Source organism: Scheffersomyces amazonensis (genome assembly GCF_036850825.1).
Source record: "Scheffersomyces amazonensis strain UFMG-HMD-26.3 chromosome Unknown RJT21scaffold_4, whole genome shotgun sequence".
Taxonomy (NCBI): Eukaryota; Fungi; Ascomycota; class Pichiomycetes; order Serinales; family Debaryomycetaceae; genus Scheffersomyces; species Scheffersomyces amazonensis.
This window is the reverse complement of record NW_027042744.1, coordinates 6825-26765: the sequence shown is the minus strand read 5'-3', so window position 1 is coordinate 26765 and position 19941 is coordinate 6825. Positions and strand designations below refer to the sequence as shown.

The 19941-nt window shown below is 33.5% G+C and overlaps 5 protein-coding genes across 5 annotated transcripts; 3 read left to right on the top strand and 2 right to left on the bottom strand. All coding sequences in view use genetic code 12, as the record gives it.

The window, feature by feature from the left end:
• Nucleotides 1–56: 56 nt before the first annotated feature.
• Nucleotides 57–1989, bottom strand: RJT21DRAFT_37565 (nucleobase cation symporter-1 family protein). The gene has a single exon (XM_064884363.1). It carries the CDS (start codon nt 1754–1756, stop codon nt 77–79), a length of 1680 nt encoding a protein of 559 aa, XP_064737501.1. The 5' UTR covers nt 1757–1989; the 3' UTR covers nt 57–76.
• RJT21DRAFT_37566 (hydantoinase/oxoprolinase family protein) lies at nt 1990–5450 on the top strand. Its single transcript, XM_064884364.1, has one exon. It carries the CDS (start codon nt 2223–2225, stop codon nt 5172–5174), a length of 2952 nt encoding a protein of 983 aa, XP_064737500.1. The 5' UTR covers nt 1990–2222; the 3' UTR covers nt 5175–5450.
• On the top strand, nt 5451–7682 carry RJT21DRAFT_37567 (major facilitator superfamily multidrug-resistance protein). Its single transcript, XM_064884365.1, has one exon. It carries the CDS (start codon nt 5727–5729, stop codon nt 7209–7211), a length of 1485 nt encoding a protein of 494 aa, XP_064737499.1. The 5' UTR covers nt 5451–5726; the 3' UTR covers nt 7212–7682.
• Nucleotides 7683–10402: 2720 nt separating this feature from the next.
• Nucleotides 10403–12556, top strand: RJT21DRAFT_114346 (Hyphally regulated cell wall protein N-terminal-domain-containing protein; the record flags this gene model as incomplete). The annotated part of the gene is made up of 1 exon (XM_064880239.1): nt 10403–12556. The coding sequence occupies one exon, from the start codon at nt 10403–10405 to the stop codon at nt 12554–12556; it is 2154 nt and encodes a 717-aa protein (XP_064737498.1).
• Nucleotides 12557–14072: 1516 nt separating this feature from the next.
• Nucleotides 14073–19639, bottom strand: RJT21DRAFT_140170 (DEAD/DEAH box helicase; the record flags this gene model as incomplete). Its single annotated transcript, XM_064883367.1, has 2 exons — nt 14073–14180; nt 14751–19639. 2 exons carry the CDS (start codon nt 19637–19639, stop codon nt 14135–14137), a joined length of 4935 nt encoding a protein of 1644 aa, XP_064737497.1. The 3' UTR covers nt 14073–14134.
• Nucleotides 19640–19941: the final 302 nt, after the last annotated feature.

Sequence of the window (19941 nt, the reverse complement as noted above, 5' to 3'; positions counted from 1 at the left end):
TATAAATAAATTATGTACATTAAAAAATAACACTATTTCTAAAGAATAGTTGATAAAACCGAATTAAATACAATTATTATACCTTTTCCGATTCTTTATAAGGTGATACGATTTCAGAAACTATATCAACATCAACATCAACATCAACATCAGCATCATGATCTATTTCCGAATAAGGTATAATTCCTAATTCTTCACATTCTTCTTTAGTGAAGGTATCGAAATAATCTGCATCGTCTGTTTCGTGAATTCCTTTAGCTGGGAAAATATAACTTATTACAAGATTTAATAGTACGGCAATAAAGAATCCGAATATACAATTACCATTATAATAATTGTGTAAACCTTTACTGATCTTAATATTTGGATTAGCACCATGGATTAATCCAGGAAGTGCTGGTGTAGAAACAATAAAGAAAATGACATAGGATTTCACATTTATACCTTTCCAATACCAATAATTCCCCGATGGTTTCATGCTATACAAATCAGATAACTTTAGGTGTTTTCTTCTAATTATCCAAAATTCCGAAACTAAGATTCCAATAATTGGTGCCATGAAAATAGAAAAGGAAGCCATGACTACTACAAATGTGGAGGACGTATTATAGAATAACCAAGGTTGAATAACCCAAGAAACAAGAGCAGTTACAAGGGCACCCCTTCTCACGTTGATGTAGTGAGGAAACAACCCAGCCATATCCATACCTCCAGCAATACCATTACCCACTAAATTCAAGGCTAATTGACTACAAAGAAAACTAACTCCAGCAAAGAATGCACCTGCTCTTGAAGTTGCACTATAGTCTTCAAGTAACCATTTCTCTGCAATTTTATTTGGTTGCCAAATAGCTTCCCCATAAATTGCTGTAGTTGCTGATCCTGATAATATCCCAAAAACTGGAATAATAGTACCCATTACTAAAAGACTAATTGTGGTAGGAGCAATACTAACCCATCTAGTTTTTGAGAACCTTGTGAAATCAGACAGATTTGTAATACCAGCCGATATTGAACCAACCCATGAAGTTATACCATAAATCCATGCCCAAGCATGATCTGCTGTTGTCTCAAAATTTGAAGGAGCAGATACTAAAGGACCCAAACCTCCCTTATTAATTGCCCAAATAAAAGTTCCAAGCATTCCAAAGAATGTAGCAGCAGCAGCAAATTTCAAGAAATGTGTTATTTTTTCTGGTTTTATACAAAGAATCGGAATGGATATTAAATGAAATATTAAGAATGAAATAAAGTCCCTAGTACTCATATGAACAGACTCAGGAAAAGTATTTTCCATGTATAAATATTTCTTAGAAAAACAACTGAATATTAATCCTAAGCACAACCCTCCTAACCATGCTTGACTAGCGTACCAAACAATACTTAAAATAGTTCTCATAGCAATTCCAAAGTAACTACCTCTTATTCCAAATAGTATTCTTTGAGAAACTGTAAATCCTATGTGATAATAATATCCTGGAGCTGAGTTCAAACAAGACAATGTAGCAACAATACAGTTACCAATAATGACTATACCGATTGTTTCCTTTACATTTAAACCAATTGATAATAAGGAAGCAGCAGCGGCCCAAATGACAATACAACAATCAACCAAAGTCCAATAACTGAAAAATGCCTGATAACCCCATAGACGTCGTGGAGGTCCCATTGGAATTAAATCTCTATTTCTTAAGAAATCTACGGTGGCTATATCTCCATCTGGTTTAACTTGAAGTTTCTTAAATATAGAAGTCATGACATCAATAGCGTGAAATAAAATCTAAGATTATAGGATATCAACGGATTCATACAAATTATTTGGATATTTCAACAACTTATATATTATATATAATATTAAAGGTTTTCGCAACCGAGGAGCCAAGAATTTTTCAATAATGTTATCACTCCGCATTTACGGACAGTTAAATTATCGTCTAAAACTTTGGCTAAAACTCAGTATAAATACCGATCAATGTATAATTGAGATATTCAAAATCTGATCATAAGGTAATAATTAGACTTTCGCTTAGTATTAGGATTAAGCTTTATCGTTGATTCATTGGTTGATTATATAATATGAGGTCAATTCGACAGTTTACGAATAACAAAACTTTAAACCAATCTCCGGATCCGCTATTACTTTTAAAGCTGGATTTCCGCCCAAGTATAGTTATTGTTTGATAAATTTAAATTAAATCATTGTTAAAAAATTTCATAAAGAAATGAGTTTATTAATAGGTATTGATGTCGGTGGAACCAACACCGATTCTGTTTTGATTGATCCCAAGAAGACAACAGAGTCAACAAAACGTGGAGTATTAGCTTGGAATAAATCCACTACTACTGCTGATGTTTCTGATGGTATTGAATCAGCAATTGATTCTTTATTTAAACAAGTTCCTGAAGTGGATAAAAGTGAAATTTTAGCTGTTACTATTGGTACTACCCATTTTATCAACGCAGTTATTGAAAAAGATAAAGCAAGACTAGAAAAAGTAGCTCTTCTCAGATTATGTGGGCCATATTCACGTAACTCTCCCCCATTTGCCGACTTCCCAAAAGGGTTAAAGCTTATTTTAGAGGGCTATGTTGGACTTTTAGATGGTGGTCACTATGTCCATGGTGATCCAGTTAAACCAATTAACAAGACTGAAGTATTAACTCATGTTGAGAAGATTAAGGAATTGGGTCTAAAAGCTGTGGCTCTTGTAGGACAATTCTCTCCTATGGTAAAAGATCATGAAGATGAGGTTGCTGCAATTATTGCTGAAGAGATTCCTGATGTCAAAATCGTTAAATCTTATGAAGTAGCTGGTATTGGATTTTTAGAACGTGAGAATGCAGCTGTTTTAAATGCTGCTATATTAAGATTTGCTAAAAAGGTTATTTCTTCTTTTAATTCTGCTGTTTCCAGAAGAGGTCTTAATTGTCCAGTTTTGTTAACTCAAAATGACGGTACTGTCGTTTCTTCTGATGTTGCTAGTAAAATTCCTATTAGTACTTTTTCGTCAGGAGCTACAAATTCAATGAGAGGAGCGTCATTTCTTTGTCGTAATGATGAATCACTTAAGGATAGATCTGTTATCGTAGTAGATGTAGGTGGAACTACTACTGATGTTGGTTTGTTGTTAGCTACTGGATTTCCAAGACAAGCAGCTACCCATTCTTATGTTGGCGGTGTTAGAATGAACTTTTCAATGCCACATGTAGAAAGTATAGGATTAGGTGGAGGTACAATTGTAAGAAATAGCAATCACAATGAAAAGGTCACAATTGGTCCTGATAGTGTTGGGAATGAAATTTTAGAAAGATCAATTGTTTGTGGTGGTGATTCCATCACCGTTTCAGATGTAACTTTTGCTTACAATCAAGATCTGGACATCCATTTTGGTAATTTTGACTTAGTAAAAGAAAGATTCTCATCGTGTATGATCGAAGAAACAAGGGAGGGAGTAAAAAGAATGTTAGAGACGATAATTGATCGTATGAGAACTTCACCAGAACCTTTACCTGTATTGTTAGTCGGCGGTGGGTCATTTATTGTTCCTACCGAACTTGAAGGAGCTTCAGCAGTTCATCGTCCACCATTTTATAGTGTTGCAAATGCAATTGGAGCTGCCATGTCTAAAATTTCAGGAACAATTAATTTGATTAAGGTTTTACCTGCTGGAACCATATCAAAGGAAGATTTTCTTAAACAATGTATTGAAGATGCTAAAGATATTGCTCAAAAGAGAGGTGCATTAAGGGATTCTACTGTAGTTATTGAAATGTCTCATGATCCTATCCCTTACATTGCCGATACGTTTCAATTCCACGTCAAAGTTGTTGGTGAGGTTGATTACTCAAATCTCAAGAGTGCTTTTGTATTCGAGGACACATCTATTAGTGTTGAATCCGGTGGTCAAATAGTTAAAGAAGTCGGAGAAGTCATTGAAGACTTTTCTATCGATAACATCAATCTCAAAGAGTATATTCCTACAATCAATTCCAATAATGAGTGGATAATTAGTGAAGTCGATTTAGAATTTTTTAGAATTGGAACATATATTTTGGGATGTGGTGGAGGTGGAACACCTCATCCATGTTTCTTAGATATTCGTCATTTAGTTAGAAATGGAGACACAATTCGTATCATCGATATGAAAGATATTAAGAAATATATTAAGGGTGAAGGTACGATTATTCCAGTTGCTTTCTGTGGATCTCCTACGGTTGCTGTTGAGCAATTAAAGGCACAAGAACTTTTGGAAGCAACTACTGCATTATCGAATTTTACCGGTCGTCAACCAGATTTATTCTTTCCATTGGAGATTGGAGGAGGTCAAGGATTCACTGGATTTGAAGTAGGGGCTTCTTCTAGAATGAATATTCCTATCGTTGATTGTGATTTGATGGGTAGGGCATATCCTACATTATGGCAAACTACTTGTAATGCATGTCTAGACGATTACAGTTTTAGTCCTGGAGCAGTTAGTAACAGTAATGGTAATAGTCTAATTGTCAGTGAAATAGCCAATAATGTACTTTTTGAAAGAGTCGTTAGAATAGCTCTAACTGAATTGGGAACATTCGTGGGTGTAATTTCAAATCCTTTGAGCCATCGTCAAGTTGAACAATGTGCAGTAGCCAATTCTCTTTCCTTAGCCTGGAGAATTGGAAGGGCTGTAATTCAAGCGAAACAAGAACTGGATATTGAAAACTTACCATCTAGGATTATTGACGCCGTTGGAGGGCCTCAAGCTGGAAAACGCTTGATGACAGGAAAGATCATTGATGTTTTTAGAAAGCTACATAAAGGATACGTTTTTGGAGAAGTTTTAATAGAGGAGGTTGGAAGCAAGAGACAAATGGTTATCCCTTTCAAAAATGAAAATATCTATTGTAAAGTTAAGAATGACGAAGAAGATCCAGGTGAAATTGTATGTTCCGTGCCTGATTTAATTTCTGTAATAGAAGTTGATACTGGGGAAGCTGTTGGAACTCCAGATTATAAATATGGGTTAATGGTTCATGTTCTTGGATTTGCACCAAGTCACCAATGGACGTCTACTAAAAAAGCATTTGATATCGGCGGACCAGAGTCATTTGAATTTTATGGGGTTGAATATAAGCCCGTGGGGGAATATACTAAGCCAGTCTCAGTAATTGAAGAGTTCGGAAAAAAGCCATAACAATTGTGCTAAATTCCTGATTGGATAAAATATCTAAGAAGTCTGCAGTTCCAAGGTGGCGAACATCGTTCTAGATTTATTTTCAATATATTACATAACAATTTTATTTGCTAATGTAGTTTTAAGGTTATACTTGAAATCTAACTATCACATAAAGAGGCTTACAAAAATGATTTCAATTTATTTTCCTATAATCTCTAACGGGTAATAAAGCAAATTAAATCCACCCAACCTCTAGCCGCATTATAAACTAAATTCAGCTAAAATTTCTTTATTTACTTTTCACAATTTCACTGCGTTCGAAAGTTAAGAAATGATCATTCTGTTTAAATTATAATTACATCGGAGTTTTTGAGATAATTCCGTCGTAAAAAATTTTAGCACAGAGGCTCAATCGGGAAAATATCTCCTTAGTCCGGGTTACAACTATTTAATAATATTTTAGTCATAATATTTTACGGTAAATTGCATTTTGCATTCCATATAAAAATATCTAAGCTTCCTTAATTATTGTTATGAGATGCTTAATGTATATTTACTTTCTCAAGGATTATGTCGCATACTAGTGAGAAACCATTAATTGCTAATGACATAGAATTTGCTCCTGCTAACCCGCTGCAAAGTTTGTCTCAAGAACACCACGATTACCTTATTCGAAGACATGGGACTGTGGAATTAGATCCTTTGCCTTCAAGTGATCCCTTGGATCCGCTCAATTGGCCAGATTGGAAAAAGAATTGTGAAATTGCCTTGATAGCATTTACAACTTTAACTTGCAATATTATGGCCGGTGGTATTACGCCTGCTTTTCAACCAATGGCTGAAGCTTATGAAGTTTCAATCACGGCAGCTTCTTATTTAACTTCAGCTCAAATTGCAGTTTTAGGTGTTGTTCCACTTGGTTGGGTTCCTGTAATGAATACTTATGGAAGAAACCTGTTTATAATTGTTACTTGTTTAATCTGCTGCGGATTGAATATTGCTGGAGGTTTCTGCAAGACTTATGGACAACAAATGGCAACAAGAATCCTTGTAGCAGTTTTTGCTGGTACTGGGTATGCTTCAGGTTCCTCTATAGTGGCAGATTTATGTTTTAGTCATGAAAGAGGTAGAAAAAATGGGTGGTGGTCCACGGCCCTTGTAATTGGTACACCATTTGGGCCATTCTTAACTGGATTTATTCAACAGCATGCTGGTACTAAGTGGATTTACTTTTTCTTTGCTATATTAAACTTTGTTGGATTTTTGCTCTGGTGTTTGGTGGACGAAACTGTTTATCAAAGAGGTGTTAAACAAGAAAAAGAAAGTGGCATAATTCGAATGTTAGGTTTAAAGAAATATTCCAATAATAAATTAAATCGTGATTTATTTTTGAGGCCCTTCAAACTTTCTTTAAATCTAAATGTGGTTTTAGCAGTAGTTGCCCTTTCTGTTACATTCTGTTACGCAAATACCGTTCTTATTGTTGAATTACCTCAAGCGATGGGTATATTATTTAATTTGGATGCTCAACAATTAAGTTATCAATATGTTTCACTTATTGTTGGGTCTTTTATTGGTGAAATGTTAGCAGGTCCTCTTTCTGATTGGTGGATGAAGTTTTGTATTAAAAGAAGACGCGGTACCAGAGTGATTGTTGATAGGTTATGGCTTTCTTATAATGGATTCATTTGTGTTATTGTTGGAATTATAATCTGGGGAGTTTATTTATATAAGGCAGTTCCGGGTCATTGGCAAATCAATTCATTAATTGGAGCAGCTATTGCATCTGCTGGTAATAATATTGTTGCTACTGTGCTCACTACCTTTTGTATAGATAGTGCTCCTGGTTATGCTGCCGACGTAGGATTATTTCTTAACATATGGAGACAGATTTTTGGTTTTGCAGGTCCCTTTTATTTTCAGGATATGTTTACGAATCTCAATTTTGCTGGATCATCCGGGCTTATGTCTGGACTTGTGTTAATATTTGGAGTAGGCATTACTGCATATTTGCATTACATGGGTAGTAGGAAGTCGGTTATTTCAAAGCTTTAAGCGAACTTAGCTAAATCTTATAATAATACTAATGATAACAATAAGAAAATATCAAATAAAAACTGAAGAGAAACATATCCAGTTCTACTCTCCAACTTAATTTTCATCTCATTATTCATACGTGTCTATGTATACAACTGATTGCCAAAATAAATTGATTAATGTATATACTAGTACAAAGTCAGCATGTAAAATCCTGTAATTAACAACAGCTTTTACTCATCCTTCTCTCCTTCTAAAGGTTTATAGCAGATAAAACTCATTTCTCAGTTAAAATATGAGGTTGTACTTGGTAACCTAAAGAACTATGCAAGAGCGACACTAACTTACCTTAGCAATATGACTATTAGCTAAAACTGCATGCTGGTAAAGGGTTTGAAATATTGACATACAGAAAGGTAAGATTCAGATTAATCTAATTACGTTATAATAATAGGCATGAACTGCTATAGAAACAGAGCTGGGTCTGTCTATTCAAATAATTATTTTGTTGATAAATGTAGTAATAAGAAACTTGACTATCGGCTTCAGTATTTTCTGATTAAGTCAATTTCTTAGTTTGGTAGAGCATCCGGGTATGCTACATAATTCTACATGAATACAATATTTTAATTTGGGATTTGCTTAATCTAATTTAAACCTGAATAGATTCTCTTTTTTATGTGATAATGGTGCATTTAATAAATTTCGGCATTTCATTGACGCATATAATAACATCAAGATTTCTTCATTGTTATATGCGCCTACAATGATCAGAATAACTCCTGCCAAGAAATGTTGACATCTTTAACCATCGTTTTAGGATTTTAGTTATAACTGGAAAATGTTCGAATTGCCAGAGTTTTCAACGTATTTCTAATTATAGTTTGGGTAACAAACATTCCCATTATTCCCAGGGAGAACAGGCAGTCCTGCTTACGCCAAATGCACTTGAACAAAAATCTATGATATTTTGAAAACGATATCTTTGTGTTTTACAACATTTCGTTGGTATAGTGGCTTAAATAGCATGTACATTTCTCGCCTCTTTAGTATATCATTAGATGCACACCAAAAAAAGGTGCGATAGGACAGCAAACAGATTTCTATGAGCAAGTGAAACAATATGCATTGGTGAATCAACGACGGAAGCATTCAATCTTCTATTTTTATGTTTCCATTGTCACAATAACAAAATTTAATCAAGATGCCTTGAGCCTACTCCACTAACACCACTTGCGCACTTAAACACGATTTAGAAAATTACATATTGAGTCCAATCATAACTGAAATAAACCGACGCTGTTGTGCTTTAACGAGGACTGTAAGCCACGCAATAGTATAGCCGAATGAACGTAACGAGCCACTTTTGTAGTATGGATATACATAAATAATTTTATGCGTATGTATAGAAAGAAAAAGAAAATAATTCAGAGCATGGCTCACCTTTCCACATGCAAAATATATTTACATCAACATTGCGCCACTCCAGCAGTTATTTAATATATACTTAGATTGAGATTCATAAAATAGATCTATAAAACTACTATTACGAATGTCACTGCTTTAAGGCTATGATGTAAATTCTATGCTAATTGATGATGTAACTTTTAATATTTAATTTTCATCTGGGTGGTGGAAGATTGATAGTTGAATGTAAAGGTGGCGAGAAAGTCTATATAGTAAGTAGTAACTAAATAGTAATAGTTAATATAACATGCAGGTGACTAAGAATCAGTCATAAAATTCGTATTATACGCAACTTGCGGAACACAATATTCTTAAGAAGTATATATTATTATACAGTACTAATATAAATGCACGTATGTGCCCATTTTTGTGAAGCACTGCCAATGATTGCATAACGGGTAGATTGTCAATTAATTAAGCTTTTCATGAAAAGATCCTCAACGATATATTGTTAAAAGCTACTCTGGTCAAATTAGATGTGTCCAATAAAGTTTAAATGTATCATAAGGGATTAACACATCGGCATGATTACAAACACTCATTGTGAATAAATATAGATGCTACTTAAGAAAAACAGACGGACGGTAAAACATTATCATTAAGAAGCATCACTTAAATTCTATAGTTTTTTGGGTTTCCATGTTATAGTATATGAAAGCAGAAATTCAAATGTAACTACTAGATTCATTTTATACCTTTATTACGATTGTTAAAATATACGTTGGTGAATCATTTATGGAAGTATGTGATTGTCTAATAAAGTTTAAATCGTGAAAATTAACAAGAAAGTCAACTGTAGTATGAGTTGATTTTCTAAATATTGAAGTACAACCAAATTTCGAACTTTTGTACGTCCGACTCAATTAATTCATTCCCTAATGTATGATAAAGTCAAGGCTATATATCCGCATTTCCGGAAAGATTCCCATATGGGTTTTCTTTCAAGCTACAAGCAAAGTTTAAAATTTCTTATGAAACGGCAAGAAGAAGATATTACATGCAGAATGAAACGTTAAAGTTAAAGTCATTCTATCAAGTATTGCCCTAAATATAAATGTATATTATTACTAAGGTTTCGTCAAACATGCAAGAATTGTCTTATTAACCGATTTACACTTGTGGGATAATATCTGCTAAAAGAGATACTTTTCGCTAAAAGATATTTAAACGACTTGATCTAGTAGTAGAATGCTTAATTGGTCATAAGAAAGAATGACTTGGCTTTTCCGAAAAACTTAAGGAAGTACTATCATATTGCATAATTCCACAATTGAGGTTATATATACGGTAAATAAATTGTTTAAAGTAGCAAACCAATTTGTCAAAAAAGATTAGTCAACAAACGCTAAGAAGTTTAAATATACTGCACGCACCGAGTTGGTGAGGCTCTTTCAAAATTTTGTTAACACAAAATATACAATTCGAATCACAACATGCATATGGTATGAATCGAAAATGCCGAACAACGATTCAAGCTAACAATATGCTTTCCGTGTATACTTTAACCTTTTTTAAAGAGGTAAGAGTTCCAAGCTTATGAAGCCAATTTATCTCACTTTTAAGATCTATTTTTTATGCACTGGAACAAATAAGATTTAGCAGTCTTTTATGAAATTATTGCACGATTCCCAGTATTCAAAATACTGTCAGATTAATTCAAATAATCTGATATATAAGAAACATTATCCTCAAATTCAAATAAATTTATATAATGTTTGTCTTCATAGAGTTAAAGATCAGAAATGAAGTCTTCAATTTTAGGAGCAGTATTTTTTGCTGTATTCCTATTGCATACAGTATTGTCTGACAATTATACAAACATTGATGTAAATGGCTATTATATGTTAAATATAACTTCTATGGGGCAAAATTACGATTGTAATTTTTATGCTAATATGACAGTTCATGAACATTCAACGTTTATATTTAACAGTTATAATTTTCATCTGTATGGTGGAAGTACCTTTACAAATAAAGGTATTTTTTACTCTCAAGCTTTAGGTGCATATCCCTATTATGATAAAAATGTACAGGGCGGTCTGAGTTTTAAACTTAATGAAGGACAAACTACAGGGGGAATTCACAATACTGGTTTTTTTATGTATAATGACAACCTTACACTCTGTAGTCCACCTACTTATACCATACATGGTAATTTCTTTATTAATGAAGGTACTTTTATTTTGGCAGGTGGTGGTGCATGTGATGGCTCTACAAATATCATTAAACCATACGGAACTAATGCAATTTTTCACAATACAGGTGTCCTTGCATATATGCAATATTTTATGACTGTCGGAGATGCACCAAGTACATATTGGGGTTCTGATTCAGCTTGTACTACTTCCGGGGTGGCTACTGTTATCAACAATGGATCTCTTTGTTTGTTTAATAACAACCCTGTATATCAAGGTTCCCAATATGCTGGAAATGGATGTATTGATATTGGTAATCAAAGTACATTTTTTTTGAGGTGTCCTCAGTTGTTTGGCCTTGATGGCAGTTTACATACATTTTACCTTAGCACAAATACGTCAGTGTTGTATTTTGATAATGTTGGAGTATCCAATGCCCCTGCAACTCCATACATCGTAAGTGGTTGGGGGAATAATAATCAGATTACTATTCACATTTCAAATCCGGTTTGGAATTACGATGGTAAAACTTTAAGTATTACAGCTTCATCTGTTACATATCAGTTTATCATTGGTCCTGGATATGACCCGTCTTTGATAAGTTGGAGTGAAGGTCCATCCTGTAATAATTTAAAGAATTCAGGTTCTCGTTTCGTATACAATGCCCCACCCCCAGATAGCTCAAGACCAAGCGTATGTTTACCATGTCCAACTGTCATACCTCAGTTATATGATATATTACAAGACCAACCTGATTACACAACCACATTCACAACTACCAATTCAGATGGTTCAGTGGAAACCGACTCAGGAGTCGTCCACGTTACAAACAGCGATGGAACTATCACTACTGTCACTTCCTTATATCCAAGTGAGTATACTACCACCTTTACCACAACTGAATCGGATGGGTTTGTCGCTACTGATTCCGGGATTGTATTTGCAACTACTGATAAAGACGGTAATCACATCACCACAACTTCTTTATTTCCAACTTCAAGTGATCCGTTCACTCACTACACCACTACTTTCACGACCACCGATACTGACGGATTTGTTGCTACTGATTCTGGTGTAGTTGATGTCACCTACAATACCGATGGGGAAGTAACTACAAAGACTTCGTTATTCCCAACTAAAACCAACCCATTTACTTCATTTACGACTACATTCACCACCACTGAAGCTGATGGATTTGTTGCTACTGATTCCGGTATAGTTGTTGTTACTTACAATCCCGACGGCGAAATTACTACAAAGACGTCGCTATTCCCAACTCCAACTGATCCGTTCACTCACTACACCACTACTTTCACGACTACCGACACTGATGGATTTGTTGCTACTGATTCTGGTGTAGTTGATGTCACCTACAATACCGATGGGGAAGTAACTACAAAGACTTCGTTATTCCCAACTAAAACCAACCCATTTACTTCATTTACGACTACATTCACCACCACTGAAGCTGATGGATTTGTTGCTACTGATTCCGGTATAGTTGTTGTTACTTACAATCCCGACGGCGAAATTACTACAAAGACGTCGCTATTCCCAACTCCAACTGATCCATTTACTGTATACACTACGACATTTACTACCACCTTAACTGACGGGTTTAAAGCCACGGATTCAGCTAAAGTGGTTGTTACTCACAATAAGGATGGTGAGGTAATCACCTCGTCTTCGTTTTTCCCAACAGTAAGTGACCCATTTACTGTGTATACTATTACATGGACTACCACATATACGACGTTGTAGTAAATTGAGACTTGAAGTGATATGAGAATCAAATAAGAATGGAAAGAAGTATTAATCTAAAATAGCTAGTAATTTAAGAAGTTTGGTATTGTTAAGTTAGAAGAACTTCGTTCAACTGAAAGTGTTAGTGAATTTTAGAGCTAAACTATAGCTAAATAAGAGTATATTCAAGTTAGAGTAAAGTTACAGTATGCTGAATTAAGTCTTATAGTTATATAGTATGAATGATATTGTAATTCTCCATTAGTATACGTTCAACTAAAGGAAATATGCGTAAAGATGAAAAGTTGGCTCTAGTAATATTTCTGTGCAGTGTATACAAATACTTCTACAACTTATTTAGTGAGCTGTTTGAAAATGAGCTCTCTATAAGATTATTAAGAACGTTTGTGAACCACAATATTATTCATATGTCACATTCCATAAGTCTCTAGGCCACTTTCGATATTTTCGGGTTAGTTTTCAGTATGACTTTCAATTGTTACTAATTCACTAATTATACATCATTATATTTTTCATTATGAGTAATATATTAATTTCCATAATGTTATCCAGCCATTGCAATTCAATGACTTTTAAGTTGTTTTTGATAAGTTTCGTTTAGTATGGGCTTGGGTCACTAGGTTTACTTCTTTCAGAACGTTATTTATTACTATTTGTGGATCAGTAGTTCAATGGTCAAGAGTTATAAAGTAATTACTATAATAATATCTAGACAAGGCAATTCAATGACTTTTAAGCTGGATTTGGTAAGGTTCGGTAGCTATTGGGTTTGCTCACAAGTTCCACTTGTTTAGCACTCTAAGTTTTAATGGTATAGTTTGCTGGTGTTGATTGTTGGTAAATTTGGTATTTTTGTATATTAAGGGTTGTATTTAATATAGAAAGATCATCTTTTTCTTTGGAAGTTATTTCAAAAGATGTAGAATGTAATTAGATAAGTTATATATGTATAATTATTTTAATAAATGATTTGGTTCACATTTTATGCTCTTCTCTAGTTTGTAATAAATTTATGATTAATGTAGATTTGAATTTTTGGTCGTGCGTAGAAATTGTTAGCTGTAATTTTTTAGTGAGCAGAAAATTAAATTTATATTTTAAAGTATAGTAATTAGAGTTAGATAAGTGGCACTATGTACAATTGCTAAAGTAGTAACATTGGAACGTAATGTAGTTTAGATATTAGTTTGGAACATAATGTAATTTAGACATTAGTTTGGAACTTAATGCGCTTTAGAAGTAAGTTTGGAACATAATGTAGTTTAGATATTAGTTTGGAACATAATGTAATTTAGACATTAGTTTGGAACTTAATGCGCTTTAGAAGTTAGTTTGGAACATAATGTAGTTTAGATGTTAATTTGAAATTATTTAGATAGAACTAATACAATTTAGAATTAAGTAGTAGAATTTACTAGAAATTTAACAATAGCAAGTCAAGCTAAGTTAGCACTGAAGATAGAATTGGTTTAAATAGTAGTAATTAATGAGTGTTGTTAAATGTAGTAGTAACATAAGTAATCTTGTTCTAACTATCGGAAAGCTAATAGAATTTAATAAATATAGATATTGTTGTCACATAATAGTTGTATTTAAGGTGACTTTAATTAAAGTAAAGGAACTGTAGGATGGAAGGTAGAACAAATTAATTAGAAATATCATCATATGGAAATAGTAATTAAGTAATTAAAGAGTAATATAGAATGTCTATTAGATATTATAAGTATAGTTTTAGAGGTTATACTGAAGGTAACTTAATGATACTTTAAATATAAGTGTTATTCAAGGATATTGGAGGTACCCAATTGGAATTAGAAATAACTTCAATAGTATTAGCTGACGTATCAGTGGTATATGATATAGTTAAAAATGTAGAAGTAAGTAGCGCTTATTTTACAAGTCTAACTAAAAGTAGTGTTTATTAGTGATATGAATTAGAACAAGAGTCTAATGGATAGTAATCTTTAATTGGGAAAGTAATAAAATATACTATTGGAAGTAGCAGTAAGCTAGCAATAACTTTTATTGAGTATAGTAGAAAATATATTTAACTTGTATAAGTAATGATTAAGAGAAAGTAATGATTCTAAATGGAAGAAGTGAAGTCAAGTTAGTTAGAAATATATTGTAATGTTAAAATTTATACTAGAAAGAATTTTACATACATATATAACTATAATTTTATACTTACTTTAATACCATTTTAGTCTTCTTATCCAAATGGTAATGCATTATGCTGGTTTCCTCTTCTTTCACTTGTTGGATCATTATATATATGAAGTACATATACCCATATGTCCCTCGATATTCACTTAATATAACTTTAAGAAAATCATCGTAGCTGTGAAGTATCCATATTATTTCTTGATTCCTAAACATCTTAGATAAGGTAATAAAACACAAGTCTATATTGTAATAGCCAGTCAAAAGAATGAAACTTAGTAACTGTTCCATCATGCATTCACCTTGATGCATCAAGTGGCATCTTTTGCATGCTCCTTTAGTTTGTTTCTGTCTTAATCTATCTTCTAATTGTTTCATTTTTTCCTCTTTGACATTGTTGTCCATCAGCCATCCTACCTTACTACTTACTCCCCTCCAACCATTAATCACTTTAAGTGTTGTCAGGAAGTTTCTCCTTTTAGTTGTATCAGCCCCAAGCCTATTATTTGGCTTGGGGGTATACAATAGATTATACAAATCTTGACTTAATTCTTGAAAAGGGATATTATGATGAGTTAAGTTCAACTGTTTGTTGAATCTTAGTAATACACAGCTCTTCATTTTGGCTCTAAACAGCTCCTGATGTACATAATTAACTACTATATTTCTTAGTTCTATAGCCCTTTCTATATTATCCTGATTAATATAATTAAGTAACTTTTTGGAGGAACTCAAGACATATGGAATAAGGAGTCCCATAGTAAATCTGTAGTTGGGACATTCTATATTGTGGGTTTCGTGATTGAGTCCACATCCATAGCAGATCACCTGATTCCCAAGACCACGGTAATAGTAGTGTTGGAAATTATAAATTAAGGCATTATCAATTCTTAATTCATCCTCAAACTTAGCTTTTTTAAAACGTTGTGGATCCATCATTACATAGATATTATCATTATATTTCTGGAGTACTGAAATGACCGATTCATCTGTTTGAAGATATAATGATTCATCTGCTGATTGGTTATTTAATATCCGCTGTTGTTTGGAGGCAGATTGGTATGACTGTGTTTCTCCTCTTCTTTTCAATATTGGTCTTGTTGAATCAAAGGTTGACAAAGGTGACTGATATGTGTTGGTTGTATTGGACAGACTACCTGCAACTTCATTTATTGATGATTGAGCTAAAGGTATGTTAAATAAAATTCTATTGCTAGCTGGTTTATTTAGTGATCTATTAATCATACTAGGTGGAACTTGATTGACGACAGGCAAATTATCAAACCAGTCAGTAGTGTCTGTCTCATCCATTGTATTATCAGCTTGTGTTTCTACTTCAATTGGTCTATCTGTTTCTACTTCCATTGGTCTATCAACTTGTGTTTCTCCTTCAATTGGTCTATCTGTTTCTACTTCAATTGGTACTATCGGTTGTGTTGGACCATTGCTTCTGCAGACACTGCACAACAGTACTTTGAGTTCTGTGCACAGTTTGATTTCCAATTCTTGGGACCAATTTTGAACCTCCGACAAACATGTAGGTGACATGAGTTTCTTTTGAAATTCATCTTTACTTCTATTGGCTACAAGAATCAAATCAACTGTCGATGCCTGCCCATCTCTACCAGTCCTACCACTGGCTTGTATGAGAGTTTCGGCGTCATAGCATTGGTCTCCAATAATTAAATATCTAAGTGATGTTATGTCTAATCCGGTAGTAAACCCAGTAGTAGCAATTACAACTCTTAATTCACTATTGTATACCTTTTCTATAACACTCTCTTTATCAGCGAAATTTAACTTGGAATGGAACATTTCACAATTAATACCAGCCTCTTTGAATTCTTTATGATACTCTTGTACCTTTCTTATAGTGGGTAAGATAACAATACTAAAAGGAACTTGTAATACTTTTGATTTAATTATTTCAGCAACTTCTTCTTCTCTTTTGACAATGGTTTTATTAAGTATTATATTTGGACGAACAATGGAAGGACTTTCTAATCTAATTAGCCTTTTGGGATTTATCAAACTGTTCAATTCCCTTTCATATGATTTAGGGTATGTCGCTGACACAAAGAGCATTTGAAATCGTTTGCATTTAGCAATTTCTTCATTTTTGCTCTCTCTATATTGATGATACATAAAGTGGGCCTCTTCAAATATAATTCGACGTACTGACATATGGTTGGAAGCTTCAATGGTTTCTATCAATTCATTACTAAATAGTTCTAATTGTACTATTAGCATATCATATGCTGTGGTGTAATTAATAGTACCCTCATAAATTAATGGTACAACTCCGTAACGTTTTAGATGTTCTAATATATCTAATCTCAAGGAAATAAAGGGTACTACAACTACTGAGACTTGCCTTTTGCTACTTGGAAACACATAGTTTTCCAAATAGCTGGCAACCCCATATGTTGCTGTCTTTCCCTCAGAAGTTCTTAAACATATAGCTATAGAGTTATTTCTAAGAACCTCCAAGGTAGTAACCACTTGTATTTCTCTAGCTGGAAAATTCAAAACCTTAAGATAAGCGTCTTTTACATCCGCAATGCTAACATCTTGCCATATTATGTTTGAACTATTAACTTCGGGGGTTACATGATTAGTCAACATCTCATACCATCTATTGCAAACTTTCCTTTGGAGTAAATTGTTACTGACATTACTTCTGCTTTCATGATTATAACCGTAATTGACCAAGGCCGTTGTATTGGAATGGTTGCTCATTCTATTGATTTCACTGATTATTTGTTCAACTTTATTAAAGTCAACAACTAAAGAGTGAACCAATGAATGTAACCCTTGACGCATTTCTCTTTGATTTAACCCAACACCATATGCCTTTGTGATGTTTCGAATGGCACTCAATCCAAGGTCCGGCTTAGCTCGACCATTAAGTGATATGAACAACTTGGTAAAATACTCTCTTTTAATATATTCAACATTATTAGCGGCCCTGATTATTGGATCTTCTACATCTAGATCCTCTTCTTCATTCTCTATTTCTTCGATTTCCTGAACTAAGTCTTGGTCTATATCTGAATTAACATGTCTATTAGTACGTTCTTTTGTATAACTAGTACCCTCAATAAACTTGAGTCTAAGCTCCAACAATATATGCCTTGTCAAATGTAAGTATAATATGAGATATTGTCCGGTTTCCACATTCAAGTATTTAGTAATAGCAACTATAGTATTGTGACGGTCTAAATTTTTGGAGTAGGTAGTTCTGAATACTACATTTTCTTCATCAAGAATTACATTACTAGGTGAGTTGGAGTGGTCCTCGATTCTCATAGTGAGAATCTCTGGAGACCTATAGGGTGCTCCGCACCCAATAATAATAAGTAGGTAAAGTAATTCTTGAATCTTGAGTATTCTCTTGAACAAAGCAACAGCAGAATGAACATTTTTGACTTTATTTTTTTTGAGTAATAGTTGAAATTCAGAATTGCTATAGCGTTTAAATGTTTTTCGGAGACTGAGTTTCTTATTATACTCCTTAACTATATCTGAATATTTAACACCATTGAAGAGATCAGGACCAAATATATCAACCAACTCATCTTTAATTGTAGTAATGCAACCTTTTCTCATATCATTCAATAGTTGCAATGAGACAATCTTACCGTTAATTCTAAAAGCATCTGTTCTGGAACCTACTTGTTGACAATTCATCGGAGTCTGAGGACTAGCTAAATCATGTTGATTGAACAACCATTTAAGACTGAAATAACCTGCACTATGTTCAATGTTGGGAGACTTTAATTCCTGTTTGAATGCTTTAAATTCTTCTTTAGTAATTTCATGTATAATGATTAATTTGGAGAAGAATAATACGCTGCAGAACATAGTCCTTCTCACTGAGTTCGAGACAAGACTATTATTCTGCAGCATACAACTAAGAACAAAAAGGTCTAGAACTGTTCTCTCAACATTAACTTTTAAAAGATAATCTTTTAAGAACATAGTGCAGAACTTGTCGAAGTCCTCTTTCGAAGTTACCTTAATATCTAAATGGAATAAACTTACTTGAAGGAAGGTCACAGTGGCTTTAACATAATCATTAACCGCCCCTCTACTATAGTGTGACTTTAAGAACACTTTGGTAGTATTCAAGTTTTTCTGAAACTCATTAAGCTTGTCCAAGTGATCCTTTGTAAAAAAGCTTCTTACTAAACTGGTAAGCTTTTTCTTACCGGCTTCATCTTCTGGAACTTCCTTGTAAAGTCTCATTGCCCTTTCAACACAAAGTAATGATAAGAATTTATCCTTATTCAAGTCCAGTAAAATATTTTCCTGAGTTAAATTCTCATAGATATCAATTGTAGTTGCTTCAATTAAAATTGATGATAAACGGCTACTGATTCTAACAGGATAACCCAGCTGCTGCAGCAGGACTAGCATTTCATGATTGGCTTCAGGATGATATTTCTTGACATGCCGATTGAAATACTTTAACCCAATAAACGAAGAGTCACAAAAGTTACAATTGTACATGTCAATTGGTTGGACACCCGGAATAGAGACATTGGTAGACAATCTGTTGGTAGTAATGTCTCTCTGCAATTTAGATTCATCTAAAAAGAAGGGTTCCAAACTCTCATACTTCGCTGCCACATTACCCTCCCATCCAGGAATATCAGTGATAAGTCTTCTGAACTGCTGCATGTTCGGAATACTTCTGAATTCATTGGCTTTCGGAATAAAGACAAAAGGAATTCCTGGAGTACAGATGTATCCGTTAGAGTTCAAGGTTTCAAGAGTTTGATTAGTGGCTTGGTCATAAAGTGACTCAACTACTTCATCTTCACTTTCGCTAGAGTGTTCGTCGCTGAAGACTTCTCCATAATATGGAATGCCGTGGTTAAGAAAATCGCGTTCAGTACTATCTGTGGTAGACATTGTTGGTTTAAGAACTTTGGTTATGATAAACGTATCTGATCTTAGTTAGTGTTATATCTATCTGGTTTGATGTTAAATTTTTATTTTTCTTTGAAAAAGCTTTGAAATATTTTCATTCTAACTTTTTCCTTATTTAGGTAAATGGTACACACTACGCATTGATTTAAGTTCGTGCATAAAAATTAACTTATTATATTTATTTAGACTTAACAGGTTACTGATTAGATGATACAGTGCAGACGGTTATTAAAATATATTAAATCAAAGTATTGCAAAAAATATTATTGACAATTAATAATACT